The sequence below is a fragment of the Mytilus californianus genome, unplaced genomic scaffold, assembly GCF_021869535.1.
Source record: "Mytilus californianus isolate M0D057914Y unplaced genomic scaffold, xbMytCali1.0.p SCAF_1, whole genome shotgun sequence".
Taxonomy (NCBI): Eukaryota; Metazoa; Mollusca; class Bivalvia; order Mytilida; family Mytilidae; genus Mytilus; species Mytilus californianus.
The window spans coordinates 54004685-54020984 of record NW_026262581.1 but is presented as its reverse complement, the minus strand read 5'-3'; the positions used below and the strand labels follow the sequence as shown (position 1 = coordinate 54020984).

Sequence of the window (16300 nt, the reverse complement as noted above, 5' to 3'; positions counted from 1 at the left end):
TACGTGATTTTTTACGATCATGAGGTATTTTTATGCTGAAAATATTTGTTTTTTGGCATGTCGCTTATTGTCGCTCTTTGATTATTATTTTAATTGTCTCCTTGGTATCGCCTTCTGTGTTTTTTTTTATATGTGTTTGTGGTGTTAAAATCACTAATATATACAAATATATATTATAACCTATAGTTGTTAACTTATACGTCAATTGGTCTCAGGTGGAGAGTTGTCTCATTTGCAATCATACCGCATCTTCTTATTTTTATTATACATATGTGTGTTACATCTGGAATGTGTGCTGTATACTTACTCCTGCGAAGTCAGACAATCACTTGGTTTGAAGAATAAAATCACAATTAGCAAATTATTTCCAAAAATTAGCATCGTTCATTGGTGCCAATACATATTTAATTACTCCTCTAGCACAAATTAATAAACCATCGGGATTCATTTTTTGTTAATTTGATAAGTGCATTTCTCAAATAGTGTAAAGTTTTCCGTTTCACTCCTAATATAGACAAATCATGTGCCTTTTTTAATAGTTGAAGTAAAGTTTGCTTCGCATGGAAGATTTATCTAACTTAAAATCTAAATGTGTCATCTCTTATTCATTCATGATGGTTTTTGTCTGCAGGAGGATTGGATGAAAGTAAAACTTTATTTGTAGTTAATTACACATTCAAAACTGTTTACAGAGACATTATGTTTATTTTATATAGCGTTCGGTCCAAATTGTACCCGTGTTTTAATTTGCTTGCTTCAGGGGATTTATTATTTTTCATCGAAAGTTTTATTTTGTATGAAATATTTATAGGTTCGTTAAATATCAATTAACTTTTACCAAATTTTTCCAAAGGTAAGATAAAGTTCAGTAACAGGACAAAGGTTAATGTCTGGGATAGGCATTTAATTACTAATGCTATGATTTGTATTGAATACAAATTAACATTATGCTTAAAATAATACGCACTAACAGTTCACCTAAAATAATTACAGTTAAGACTATTTCAGTTATCAGTACTAATAATGTACAGTAACTGTCCAATTTTAACACAATTTGCATTGATTTAAAATAATTTATCTAAACTGCGGATTCAATAAAATTGTACCCTTTTTAATAGTAGAAGTCAAAATTTCTCGCTTTTCATCACGGTCGAGATATATGGCAGAACTATCCCATTTTATTAATTTCTATTTTGTCCTGGTCATAAATATGCATGTAACATTTGTCACTGGACGTTAAGCAAGCAGCAATCAATCTTTTAAAATCTATCAGTGAATAGGTATAGGTTACCAAAAGTATGATCTTATCCATTCTATATTTAGCAAACATTACAAACATTGAATAAGATTTTAATTTTATTGTCAAATATAGTACATTAAATTAGTGTAAAGGCAACATTCTTCAGCGCTAGTGAAAATCAAGGAAATAAATAATCAAATTCAATTAAAAAACTTTATAGACTTATAAATCAACTTATATTATTAGGGACACAAAAACAAAAACACTTGACAAAACAGACTATAGCATTTATAAATGTTAAAAGAAAGCATGTTAAAATTAAACAAATGTACATCCATGATAAGTGTTTATAATTCTATTATAACTGTTATATATAAGAATCCTAACGCTTTTTTGCCCTACAAAACAAATGTGTTGTTATCTGTTGAAATATTCAATTTAATAATCTGATATAATAACTAATAGTCATTTTCATTATAAAATTGTATTTGATATTTAAAAATAATTATAAATAAACAGGCTTTGGCGTGAAAAATCATCTTTCAAGGGCAATAACTCCTATAACTGATCAGTTGATGATTTCGGTCATGTTTGAACTATTTGTAGGTGTTATTTTGCTGAACATTTTTGCTATTTGAAGTTTCTCTAGATATCTGTCCTAGTTTTTGCAAAAAATTGAAAATAATATGGTAAAATTCATCCTTTAAGGGCAATAACTCCTATAAATAATCAATTGACGATTTCGGTTTTCTAATGACTGATTTGCAGGTCTTACTTTGTTGAACAATTTTGCTGTTTTAAATTTCTCTCTACCCATTATAGTTTCTGCTAAAAAAAAAATGAAAAAAATTTCATAAAATGAGCTTTTAAGTGCAAAAACTCCAATAAGGGATCAATTGACGAATTCGGTCCTTATACTTTACTTTGGTAGATCTTACTTTGCTGAACATGTTTGCTGTTTAAAATTTCTGTTTATCTATGACAGTTTTCAAGATGATAAACAAAAACTGGGAAATTTCATAAAAATAATTATTTCAGGGGCATAAAATCCAAATTATCTAGCAAATAGATCTTAACCTGCTGATCATTTAAACTCGATCAGTTTTGCTCTAACTCTTTAAATTTTGTGATATAGGCCAATAACTGCATTGTACCACGATGTTTTATTTTTACCCATGGCGGCCATGTTCGTTGGCAAAGCGGAATAAAATAACATAAACTTTATACTGGATACCATAAGGATCATCCAAACCAAGTTTTGTTAAAATTGTTTCAAAACTTTCAGAGGAGAAGATCTTTGAAAAAGTTAACGACGACGACGGACGCCAAGTGATAGCAATAGCTCACATGGCCTTTGGGTCAGGTGAGTTAAATTATATCGTGCTAAAGATGTATACGCTTCCTTAAAAAGACTTAAAACTATACTTCTATCTATCAGTATTTTAATGTCTTCATACATTTTTTTAGCTTCTAACGAGAATGTCGTCGTTCTTAATTACGTTCAAGATTAGGATTTAAACGAGATACAGGATAAATTTCACAAATTTTTTAAGCATAAACCGTTTTTATTTTACTGAATCATGGAATTTCTACCTGAGCTGGGGCTTTTTCGCATTTGTTATAAGTTGACCCACATATATAAGCACCTTGATTATTTGCCATTTGCAAACAAAGAAAACAAAATTTCTGTTTACATGTGCATTGCATTTGTTTACAACCATCAATGTGTTCAATCATAAGTCCACACTTAGGACAAGCTCTAATTGTTGGACAGTTTATTCCACTAATTTCCTTTTCCTTGCATTCACGCAATATCTTTTTCCTTGGATCTTCACTTGGACAATTAAAATTACCGCAGTCAGTACTTATTGATGTCTGCCATGTCCGACGACAAGACCAACAGAATTCGACGGCAGAATTGCCCTTCTTTGTACAAACCAAACAAAGAGTGCGAACAGTTTCCTCATTTACACGTGCACAAAAAGACTGACATTGCAAGCACTGTTGCATTCCAATAAAGTTAGATAGATAGTTCATAGAAAGTTTTGTTTCAAATTCTCTTTGTTCTTCTGCAGTAAGTGCTGCGCATTTTTTTACAATACTAAATTCCCACAGCTCGTCGCATGGTTCCGGATTCATGTGAGGGCATCTGAACTCTAATTTTCCACTTAGTAAAACACTTCTGCAATATTCAGTAAGGGATTCAGCACCTATAAAACGTAGTGATAGAGTACTCTTCATATTGTTTTATTAGTATACATGTATATATGTAGTTTGAATACTATCATTGTTGTGCTATCGTACAGTTTAAGATAAAACTCAAACATTTGAACCATCTTATAGAATAGAAACTGACCAATCGTAGATACATGCTTCTGTATTAGTTGTTATTGGCTTCAAACTAGCTTTCAGCAACTGCGAATGCTCTCAGATCTGTACTTTGTGTCTTTTGTGATTTTGTTAGCTTTTTTGTGCTTTGTATCGATCTAATGAGTTAAGCCCTATTCAACTGATTTTTATAGTCAAAAAACTTTGTTCTTATATATGTTGTACTGTTACACCACTGTTCCAGGTTTTGGGGAGGGTTTGGCAACAACAAACATGTTTAACCCCTTCACCTTCTGTAGGCCTGTACTTTAGTGGTTGTCGCTTGTTGCTGTATATCATATTTGTTTTTCGTTTATTGTTTTGTACATAAATCAGGCCGTTAGGTTTTTCGTTTGAATTGTTTTTCATTTGTCATTTCGAGGTCTTTTATAGCTTGCTATGTGGTATGGGGTTTGCTAATTGTTGAAGGCCGTACGGTGACATGTAGTTGTTAACTTCTACGCATTTGGTCTCTTGTGGAGAGTTGTCTCATTTGCAATCGTACCACATCTTCTCAATTTTACAATGTTTTTGTCGGATCATTATTAAATTACTTAACATAAGAAATTGCCCAAGATTTTAAAAACATTTTACATTTGCTATTAAAATTGATGATTTATTTTCTTAAAAATTAAAGAAACTCAAAGGATTATGGTTTGAACTTTAAACCGAACATTTACATACAAATTTGTCATAGTAGAAGCCGAAAAAGATAGTTTTCGAAAGTATACCGCAATTTTGACTAAATGACATATTTTACACGACACAATACCGTATCAATGGTGGAAAGTATTTAAATATTGTTAAATTTGGTATGCAATGATGTATTAAACATTTGAAATATCATCAAAGTGGCCACTATTTCACTCCATTGTACAAATATCAAGAAAGATCATCCGGGACCTGAAGCTTGAAGTACGAAATTTAAAAGCAGCTACTTTAAAACTTTTTCGGTCAATTAAACGTTCTAGATTATAGAAATGATACCAGGGTATATGAAATAAGGCCAATGACCACGAACAGATAAAATAGATACTTGTATACAATTGAATTAACTAACGTTTCGCCAATCAGTGCCGTATCCATTTCAAAATGCTTTTAAAAGCGTAGTTAGATTTGAATGTAATACTGAGGAAACGAAATTTAGACTTATTATTTTTTGTAAATTAAGCCTGATTTAAAAACAGTCAAGAGTAAAGTGGGGTCCGATTTCCACCCAACTGCCCATGATTTATTCGCCACCGCAAAGCTTTTTATCAAAATGCAAGAACAAGTAACATTTAAACAAAGTTTCAAAGAAATACAAATTCGATGCTACTGAGTAACCTAATCGAAGATGTAGGTGAAAACATCAATCGGGAATGTAAAACTAGAAAAAAAATTACGAAAATAGAATTGAGAAAGTTAATCATGATATCTGCAGAACTACGTTTCCAGTACAATAAAAACAAGCATTCTGAGAGTATTGCATGGCAATACATAGTCCCCTACCGGTTAACAATTAATTGCACTGGAACAAAATGCTAACTTGATCTATAACTTATCATGGTGTAAACTATATAACAAATATCAAGTCAATAGCTTCAAGCATGACGAAAAAATAGTGGAAAACTGATTATTTATTACAGATGGACGGAGTGCAAACCTAAAGCCCCCTTCGACTTCGTCGGTGGAGGACTAATTAAAACTATTAGACAACATACAAAAAGAAAATGAACACGCAATGTAATGTTGGTGTAAAAAAATAAGGAGAAGGTTTTGAATATGGAAAAATCTAATATTCAATCTATCTTTATTCCATAATCAGTAACATTCATGTGGTTTTGAACATATCTGGCCTTCCAAACATTGCATGTAGTCTCAGAGTGTAACTTATGCAATTGTAATGATTTTTTTCAAATGCACAAATGAGAGAGGTCCTTTGAATGCTTGTTTGTTTTGGTCGATTGGGTCTGTCTCAATGGCTTATGATTTATTTTCATTTGTTCTCTGTTCATTTTTAGAACAAATTTATTGATAAATAGGCTTATATAGTCTCAATACACAAAAAACGCATTACTAAATTTCAACTGAAAGTTCACGTACATGTATCTCAACTTTTGAAGTAAGATATTGATCTAAAATTGATTCAAATGTTGGATTTTGATTTTCTGATCTTTTAATCTTTTTGAAGGCTTTTTTCTGTGTGTTTATCAGACCAAAAAGAACTACGCATTAAGCATTATATTTCATAATTATAACTTTAATTTCTGTTACCTATTGCATGACCGCATGGCATTCTTGCTCTTTGTGCACCTGGGTCGTCTTCAAAAGTAATTATATCAGGCTCTGGGGAAAGCTCAACGTCAGGATCTATAATAAACTTTTTTGATGGGATGATTTCTAATTTCTCTGGATGAACGACATCCACATCTTTTACCGACCAGGATTCTCTTGTAAGATCAGCTCTGTATGGTCCTTGCTGAAGACGTAATACCACAACCAAATTTCCTTCATTCAGGATATTGTAGTCTGACAACATTAGCTCTTTCTTGTTGCCTTCAACATTGTTGAGTTCTTTACCTTAAAAACGTTGTCAACAGTTATACGACATTTTGCAAAAGCTAAGTACTAAGATAATAAAGTTGGTGGTTATGGAATGAACGCGCTATACAAAGGAATAGGCAATTGTTCGGAAAAGCGACGGATATTTGTTACAACTTTTTTTGTACAGAAATCAAATATTTTTTCAACCCTTTCAATACTTATGCACGTTTTTCGTTACAGAATTTAATTTTGACATACATTGCACGGCCAGTGTCATGTGCTTACTTGTTGTGATTAAATTTCAGTTCCTAAATTCCAGAATTTTTTTTAAAAGGGAGAACAAATTATCTTGTCCGACTTCATATGCCTTAGCACTTTGGGGAAAGAAAGCAAGTACATTTTATAATGAATGTTTTGAGGCAAAATACTACCATTTTGTCTCGTCTTTATTTTTATGAATATAAAAGAGACGTGGCGTAATGTCAATATGACATCAACCCAACGACAAAAAAAAAAACAAAACGATAGCTAGAGGGCAACATAAAGTATTTTTAAACAATAGACAGGTACAATGCAACATACCAAGCTCTAGCTTAATCCCGAGCCTAGTATTTAACTTGTGATTATTCAACAGAAACAATCAAAAATTTGCCATCAGCACTCAATTTTCCAAATAACAAACACGCCTGGTAAACCATCAAATCTCAACCAATTGGTAAAGCAAGAAAAAAGATTACTGGCACTTCCTGTTGAGCTTTTCTGGTATAAAATATCCGAAAAATAGATAGGGTAGGTCGACTTTTCGTCAATTTATCGTTAATTTGTGAATATTTTGTTAAATAAGAGAATGTCATGCCATAGATAACTGAATGAGATCTTGTCTCGTTTATTACCCGGACCAATATAATTCAAAATGACACCGGAATCACTTTTTCCCCGCAGGTAAGTGCGACTAGCTCAGTGAGTTTTTGACAAAATGACAGTGAGTTCATCAATAAAGCTAACGTATATATCAGTATATAAGTGTTTTTCTCTTAAGGTTCATCATAACAAATGGACAAATATGGCCGTATTTTCACCTCAAAAACTACTCTGTGTACAGACTTACCTGTGCAGTTTGGAAAGTTTTAAGGCCTGGCATCTACTAGATATATAAAAGTTAAATGCATTTTGTGTTTCAGAAAGACAAAATCGTTTTTGGATTTTGATGGGCATTTTTTTCCTTCCTGCAGAAGGTATAAAAATAAACAAACACCTGAATTGCATTTGATACTGTCCACTCAGTTACTACCTTTAACTCACCTATAGATGTGTAGATATCTATTGTCCATGCCAATCAAGGACAATCAATACAATACAAACCAGTTGTTACCTGAGAGGGAGCATCTCAAAGTTGTATCCCAATTTAGTTTATTTTTACACCTTCTGCAGGAATGAAAAAAAATGCCCATTAAAATCCCCAAAAGATTTTACCTTTCTGACATACAAAATACATTTAACTTTTAAATATCTAGTGGATGCCAGGCCTTAAAACTTTCCAAACTGCTCAGGTAAGTCTGTACACAGAGTAGTTTTTGAGGTGAAAATACGGCCATATTTGTCCATTTGTTATGATGAACCTTAATCAATATGAACGTATAATAACAGTTTTTCCTAATTCTGTACGAATATGATCTTATTAAGCTGAATTATGTCATGTTGAGATTGTCTGGTATCGGTTGTGATATTCTGGAACAATGTTGAGAGCTTCTGTTGAAAAAAACTTTCAACTAGCAAATTGTCAATCGGACACGACCGTCAAAATTCACGAACCTTCTGTATGGTGGTTGTCATTTTAACTTGTTTTTAGTTTTGACATTGGTCTAATACAGATACTAAAGAGTAGTGATTTTTAAAGTCTAGAAAACGAGATGGAAAGTCTAGCTCTGATTGTGAAGATTTAAAGTCTATAGCTAAAAATGTAATGTTCAGCGCTGGAGCAGTAAAGTCTAGTGTAAAAGATGTATAGTCAAGTGCTCAAGATGTGAAATAGAAAAACAAAGGATATGGAGTATCTATCTATGACACAAAATCCGTAAATGCACAGCAAAATCACTTTTATTGCTGTTCTTCATCCCAAAGTCACAATGAGGCCTTCAACACGGAGCAAAACAACTCTCACCTCACTGCAAGTTTGAGACGGCCCCTAGCACCGGCTTGAGCGGAATCCTTTACCAAATTAATTCGGATAGACTTTGTAAGATGTAACACCACCTTATCGGGCCAGGTCAAAAAGAACATACCGGAAAGAAGTACATATTTAAAACAACTTAGTTCCTACGCATATGTGTAAATATCAAACTATGTAGAATATATTTTTGTAATTTAGGTGTCAAATGAAAAGCGAAGGACTGGTGATCTTTGTAGAACACATTTTGACTGATAATTTTGAATAATACAAAAAATGTATGAATGAATTCTTAAATTGCCTGTTTCTCAGATATGAATTATCTGGTTTGTTGTATCCAAAGTTGCGGTAACAAGTACGATCTGATATGTAGATAATAGTATTATATTGGTCTCGCCCCCCTTATATGTTTGAAAGTGACAAAATTAACGTGGATAGGATTTGGGGCAAAGAATAGCGCATGGTGTGCGTCTTATTAAAATTTTAGTACACAAACTGGCCTAAAATTGAGAGAATGATGTGGCACACATAAGAGAAGTTAACCTATAGCTGTACAATGTAACCTATGGGAATGCAACAAGAGTATAAATCTCAATAACCGAAAATTATACCATAGCTATCTATGGTATAATTTTCACAATTATACCATGGTTTTGTTGTATTTGGTATTCGAAAAGAAAAAAAGGAAGATAACAAGGCCTATCCGAGGCCGCCTGAATTTTTTTTAATAGGAACAACAGAGTCAGTGTGGGGCCACTAAGCTAAACTGCCCGCTTTGCACCAGCCGATATAAATGAATGCCTAGGGTGGGAATCGAACCCACATACACCAACTCCGTTGTCCTATATTTTTAAATGAACGAAAATTCGATTCAAGAACAAAGTTTAAAAAAAAAAAGTATTTATAAATATATTATTATATTATACTTGAAAATATAATTCGATTTTCGGTTATTGAGATGTATACTTGGATTGTAGTCCCTTAGGCTCAACTGTATAGCTACATGTAAAGGTTGAAATTTGCCGTGGCGGCTTTTTAAGGGGGAGGGAGGGGGAAGGCATGCCCCTTTCAAGAAGCTTTATATATGGTAAATGCATAGATATTTCGTATTATTACTCCAAATATTGGATGGCTAGACCCCCCCCCCCCCCTCCTTTTCAAAATCCTGGATCCGTATCCGATTTTATATACATCTTAATTTAACGATTTGCTTAAGTAATAACTATAATGTTGGGCCGTTAAGAATAGAAAGCGTCTGGTTACTCTAAATAAAGGTGAACTTTTGTTTAAATTATCTATAGTCTACATGTGATTTTTAATGATCTTTAATCGTGATCATTTTGAAATCCTTTTTAATTAGATTAAATTAAATGTACAACTTGGGCTTCTGGTACAAATTAAAACATGGAATGATTCATCCAAACTCTCAGAAAGATTCTTGTGAATTAAATTTCCACAGAATTATAAATTAATACCAAAAAATTAAAAACATTTCAAATATTTTGATAAAATAAAAAAAAAACGAACCCTTTGCAGTTCAACTTTATCTCTGGGTTCCAGAAATCTTTCAAACTATATCTTGCGTCCATATACATACAGAACATATAATTCCTTCAACAGTTTTTAGTCTGTAACGTTACCCGTCACCAATGTGGATGTGCATCCATCGCTGTCGAAAAATCTTGTCCAACTGATTTCCCCGCTGTTTCAGAAGCCCGTGCGTATTTAATAAAGTAGGCGGAGCTTAATGTGTAAGGTCCTAAAAGGGTAATTTGACCAATTCTTATCAAAATTATTTTTGAAGTTAATAAACAAAAATATATGAAATATACATTTTTAAACAACAACATATGCAATAGGTTAAAACAGATATTTCATATATTTTGGTTAGTTTTGTGGTGTTTCGTAAATTATACCATAGTTTTTTGTTGAAGAATAATAAAACTTTCAAAGGGGGTTTATATGAACATCAAGATTGTTTTTTTGCATGTTTTATATGCCATTTTCTGTTTGACAGTCCGTTCGTACCGGTTATATGTCCAGAAATCATTGAAGTGTTTTCCAATAAACTTTTCAATACAATTTTATCAAAAAATGAGGTGAAATGCATGTTTTATTTGACATCTTGATAAATGAATGTCAATGGTTTCAGAAAAGGTATCGCTCAAATAGATTGAAATTTTAATTTGGACCAAATTTTGGGGACATTTGTTACCTTTTCATCCCACTTTTTGCAATAATTTGTATCAAATAAATGCAGATTGTGGCCATGGTTACATCAAATAGAGATAACATTTCACCATTTTAACCTATTGAAGATGCTGTTTTCATACATATGCATATACATGACATTTATTTTTAACAGTAAGCCTTATTTGTTAGAAAGATAGGAAGTGGTTCAAAATTATGAGTGTCAATTTTATTTTTTTTCTAACTGTGTATTGCTACATAAGTCAAGCGCCAAAGAAGCAAGCCCAGCGCTGGAGAAGCAAGGTAAAGCGATGGAGATGTAAAGCCTAGCTCTGTAGTTCTAAAGTCCAGCCCTGGTGATGTAAATCCTAGCGATGTAGCCCAGTCGATAGTAATAGTGGACGACTTCGTCAGCAGTGGAACTTTGCTTCTACAGCTCTGAAAGTTTAGATCTACAGAACTGGACTTGACATCACCTGCGCCGGGCTTTACACGTACAGCGCTTGACTTTATATCGACAGCGATTGTCTTTATATCTTCGGTTTTAGATTTAACGTCTCCAGCGCTAGACGTTCCATTTGAAAACCACTATACAAAAAGATTATGAATTATGGCGGTTGTATCCGACGCTTCGCTATAGTTGAAACTTTTATTCGACAGAAGATCTCAACTTTGGTCCAGAATATCACAACAGATACCAGACAATCTCAACCCGACATACTTTTTAAATTATTCAGCTTAATAAAATCATATTCGTAAAGAAATAGAAAAAAATGTTATTAAACGTTTTTATTTATTAAGAAGAATACTTATATACTGATTTCTCTAATTCTTCGTCAATTTATCCCTTTCTACACCCATTGTATAAAAATTTTTTTATCAACGTGTGGTTCGTTTGATCTCAGTTCTTCATTGGTTTAAATCCTATTATGACGTCGAATTTTCTTGCTTTCCTCTGAATTTCCTATTGTGACGGCATGAAAAAAGGCGACCATGCCTGATGACGTCACATAGAAAGAACACATCTTTTTGCAGATCATTCGAAAAGAAGATTTAAATTTGCCTGCGTATTGTTTGAAAATCATTAGAGAAACAGATTCCACCACCCAATCTCGTGTAATACGATATTTATCCACTCTCGACAGTTAAATTTTAAATATTTAAAACTCTCGGCAAGCCTCGCGTTTTAAATTTGAAAATTTAACTGTCTCGAGTGGATAAATATTGTATCACACTCGATGCAGTGGTAGAATCTATATTTCTCTAATTTTTCGTCAATTTATCCCTTTCTGCACCCATTGTATAAAAAAAATTTAATCAACGTGTGGTTCGTTTGATCTCAGTTCTTCATTGGTTAAAATCCGATTATGACGTCGATTTTTCTTGCTTTCCTCTAAATTTCCTATTGTGACGGCATGAAAAAAGGCGACCATGCCTGATGACGTCACATAGAAAGAACACATCTTTTTGCAGATCATTCGAAAAGAAGGAATAAATTTGCCTGCGTATTGTTTAAAAATCATTAGAGAAACAGATTCCACCACCAAATCTCGTGTAATACGATATTTATCCACTCTCGACAGTTAAATTTTAAATATTTAGAACGCTCGGCGAGCCTCGCGTTTTAAATTTGAAAATTTAACTGTCTCGAGTGGATAAATATCGTATCACACTCGATGCAGTGGTAGAATCTATTTATATACGTTAGCTTTATTGATGATCTCACTGTCATTTTGTCAAAAACTCACTGAGCAAGCCGCACTTACCTGCGGGGAAAAGTGATTCCGATGTCATTTTGAATTATATTGGTCCGAGTAATAAACGAGACAAGATCTCATTCAGTTATCTATGGCATGACATTCTCCTATTTAACAAAATATTTACAGATTGACAATAAATTGACGAAAAGTCGACCTACACTATCTATATTTTTGATATTTTATACCAAAAAAGCTCAACAGGAAGTGCCAGTAAACTTTTTTCTCGCTTTACCATTTGGTTGAGATTTGATGGTTTACCAGGCGTGACAAAACACATTATAATATGACATACGACAAATACTGACGATTGATTGATTGATTGATTGGTGTTTAACGCCACTTTCAACACTATTGTGCTATTTCGTGGCGGTCAGTTTTTTTTTTGTGGAGGAGGCCGGAGTTCCCGGAGAGAACAACCGACCTTCGGTAGGAAAACTGACAATCCTAGTCAATTGAGATCGAGTGCACCTGCCCCGTGCGGGATTCGAACTCGCATGATCAGTGTTGACTGGCTAGTGATACAGTAGTTTGACTACTTAGACCACTCGGCCACTGTGGCCCCCAAATACTGACGAAGTTTCTGATTAAGTTATTATGGTGAATTTAGTCCTATATTCAAAGTCGAACTAAGTCAAAACTTACATAGGTAAAATACTCGCATGTCCTCCGAACTTATTGATGTCTTTTGGTGAATAAGAGACTTCAATTCTGTAACACTTGAATCCTGAAATGAATACAACTTTTTATTATTCACATCCATTTACATTATGAGTTCATATAATATTGAAACAGATATAAAATATGACATGTTGAAAGGGTATTATTCACATATATATTCACAGAGACATTTTTTTAACACGACAGGTGCCACATGTGGAACAGGATCTACTTACCCTTACGGGGCACCTGAGGTCATCCCCGGTTTTTGGTGAGATTCGTGTTGCTCAGTCTTTAATTTTCTCTGTTGTGTTTTTGTACTGTTGTTTGTCTTTTGGTCTTTTTCTTTCTTTTTTTTGCCATAGCGTTGTCGGTTTATTTTTAACTTATGAGTTTGAATACCCCTTTTGTATCTTTCGCCTCTGTTTTAAAATAATCGTTTTCCTGTTGTTGCTACACCATAGCTTTGTTTATCTGTTGCAAATATTTTGGAAAATTGGTAATTTGAACCTCGAAGACGGAAAATGTTGAACATACATTAGCAGTTTTAACCGTTAAAATTAACTTATTCGAGGGGAAAGCGGAGGTATTATGTTGATTAGTTATTTCATTGGATTCCTTCTTAGCGGTAACTTGTGTGTGTGATGTGTGTGTTGTTTTTTTTTTAATGTTGAAAAACTCATATGACATCTCTTTAAAACATGCTTAAAAAACGCAAAGAAAGATGTTTCGCTGACATGGTTTCTACAAACTATAATATTGACGTATTTTTTTTCGAGAAGGGCACGATGTTTTTGACAGTTGAAGGGACCTGAGAAATTCAGAAAACAGGTTTGAAAATCAATTCAAACATAAGCAAGATTTGTCTTTCTTTCTCATTGTTGGAGGCCGTACGGTGGTCTATAGTTGCTTACATCTACGTCGTTTGGTCTCTAGTGGATAGTTGTCACATAAGCGAGCATACATGTACCACATCTTCTTATTATTAAATGTTTACCTCCTCAATGGTTAAAGCAATAATTTTACTGTCAATTCCATGTAAATATAAGTTTAACATCATGTCCATTGCCTCACAAGTATCTGGAAAATATTTCAAAACAAAGTACATTTATAAAGACACTGATTGCCACTTGATTCTTTTACTTTCTGTATCTGGCAATTTACTGCTACCAGAAATAACCTTAGGGTCCTAGACATATAGTCGATACAATTTAGTTATATTTTGGTATTGTACAAGTTTTTCTAAAACTGTTTATGGCGTCTTTACACGAAATCAATTGGGTGTATTGATTGATATTTTAGTCTGGCAGAACATGATATACTTATTATTTTTATTGGCTTTGAACTAACTTCCATTTACTGCGAGTTCTCTTAGATTGGTACTTTTTGTTAGGTTAAGTGTTTGGTTTTTTTTTTTGTTCCTCGTGCTTATTTGGTACATGTAAGTCCGGCCATTTCCAATTGATATTAACAGTTTATGCATCTGCGGTGTTGTCATACCTCCTCCGGTTAGGGAATGCTTGAGCTCTTGCAAACATGTTTAACCCCACCACATTCTTTATGTGACTGTTCCAAGACAGGAGCCTGTAATTTAGTGGTTGTCGTTGGTTACTGTCTACCATTTGTTTTCTACTTTTATTGCTTTAGCAAAATTCAGGCCGTTGGTTTTCGTGTTTGAATTCTTTAAAATTTTGTCATGTCGGGGCTCTTTATAGCTGACTATACTGTCTAGGTATGAGGTATGGGATTTGTTCATTTTTGAACGCCGTATGGTGACCTAAAGTTGCTTACATGCAAACAGTATAAATCAGTACACATCCTATGGATTAAGTGTAAATTTTTACGTCAATAAACAGCCTGAGAAAAGCATGACTTTGTGTAATGCCACAATGTAAGTAGTACTAGTTAGAAGCGACAGGATGTAGGACACATTAGTTTATGTTTTAATTAATTGAAAGTGTGCCGATTATAACCAATTCTGATAATTAAAAACGAAGTACAAATTTTGGGGGCATGATTCCGGCATGAAAACAGAAATAGATTTTTTTTAAAACAAGGCAAGGTACAGGTAGATCTGATTACTAACATATCATTTTAGTCTTGTTTTTCTCATTTGTAGTAACGACGCAGTTTTTATATCTTTTTTTTCAAATTTCACTATAAATCTCGTTTGGTAAAAAGTATAACGCTTGCGAAAACAATGGAAAATGAAAATCAATGTTGACCTACTTTGAATATTAAGGATCAGCAATAAACTACATGTACTTTAAAATTCGTCGTTAATTCGTGTTAAAGAAAATTTTGGGTTGGTTTTTACTAGTCAACCGCAGAACTATATCATGTATACAGTAAATTTAAATCAAAAATCATTTCTCAAAAAAAAAGTGTGAATAACTCTAGTAAAACAATTAACCAAGCTTACCGTGCTTCCACATGAACGAAGATAATGTAACAGACATCTAGTTTCTCTTTTATGTATCCATAAATTTGATTTTCAGAAAATTAAAGTATTTGCTTATCGTATGATTTCATAGTACTATTTTTAGATACTAACTTTAAAATTAGCTCGGGAAGTTTCGTAATTTTGTAAATTTCCGGGCGACATCAACTTTCCATACAACCCAAATTAAAAAAAAACAATAGAAATAAGTTGAACTTAAAATTAATAAAGACATGTCTACATTATTCGTTAATTGATAAATGCATGTTGTCAAACAATATTATGTAATATTTATTGAATGTAAACATGGTATCGTGCCGAATGTTCATAAATGACACTTTATTGTAATTTAACATTGCTCTAAGAAGCAAAAAAAAAAGATTTTTTTCCCTCTGTATAAAGAAAAATCAGTGATCGATTTGTATGTAGCTGATTTCTTAAACTACCTGGTACCATTGACTAAATAAATGCTGAAATGAGTGTGAAATTAAATTCTCAAATATGTAAATCGATTAGATCTAGACAGAGACTTTTCTTCTATGGTTGATATAGATGTCTATGTTTCAGGTCAACGATTAGACATTGTTGATAATTGTAAAAAGCGTCTTTGTTTATGTAATTAATAATTGGCTTGAATAATTTAAACTAGATTAAACAAATAATTTGTCTTATAATATATTCTATCAATTATACGAAAAGTATAAAGTCTTTACTTACGCTTAAAATATCATATGTTCTTCCATTGTTTTGTTTATTGTTGCACTCAATGGGATATTTGTAATGAAGTTTGCAGGACCATGAAACTGGCATAATGATATCATCTACTTTATTGCTACAGATGTTCAGCTGATGAAAAACCAAATTAATAATTGATCATTTTATTAATATTATTGAATATGTATTCATGTAGATATGATATGTTTTGTTGATTTGTACTTATAACTTGAGGACCA

At 32.8% G+C, this 16300-nt stretch overlaps 1 protein-coding gene across 2 annotated transcripts; it reads right to left on the bottom strand.

Annotated features, from left to right (window-relative positions):
- Positions 1–1343: 1343 nt before the first annotated feature.
- Positions 1344–15444, bottom strand: LOC127721492 (uncharacterized). 2 transcript variants are annotated; one of them, XM_052228256.1, is made up of 5 exons: positions 15330–15444; positions 13905–13987; positions 12893–12974; positions 5864–6169; positions 1344–3450 (listed from the first exon to the last, which is right to left on the bottom strand). In XM_052228256.1, exons 1-5 carry the CDS (start codon positions 15364–15366, stop codon positions 2819–2821), a joined length of 1140 nt encoding a protein of 379 aa, XP_052084216.1. In that variant the 5' UTR covers positions 15367–15444; the 3' UTR covers positions 1344–2818. The 2 variants fall into 2 exon arrangements, with proteins under 2 accessions (XP_052084216.1, XP_052084224.1); XM_052228264.1 differs by lacking the exon at positions 13905–13987 and having other exon boundaries at positions 15330–15432.
- Between the last annotated feature and the right edge of the window lie 856 nt (positions 15445–16300).

Excerpts from the sequence above, each read along its gene's own strand:
- LOC127721492 (XM_052228256.1), bottom strand. The coding sequence starts at position 15,366 with ATGTCTGTTACATTATCTTCGTTCATGTGGAAGCACG. Across the intron at positions 12,975-13,904 it reads TTGCTTTAACCATTGAGGAG|GATTCAAGTGTTACAGAATT; the intron begins GTAAACATTTAA and ends TATTCATTTCAG. Across the intron at positions 3,451-5,863 it reads GCCATGCGGTCATGCAATAG|GTGCTGAATCCCTTACTGAA; the intron begins GTAACAGAAATT and ends TACGTTTTATAG.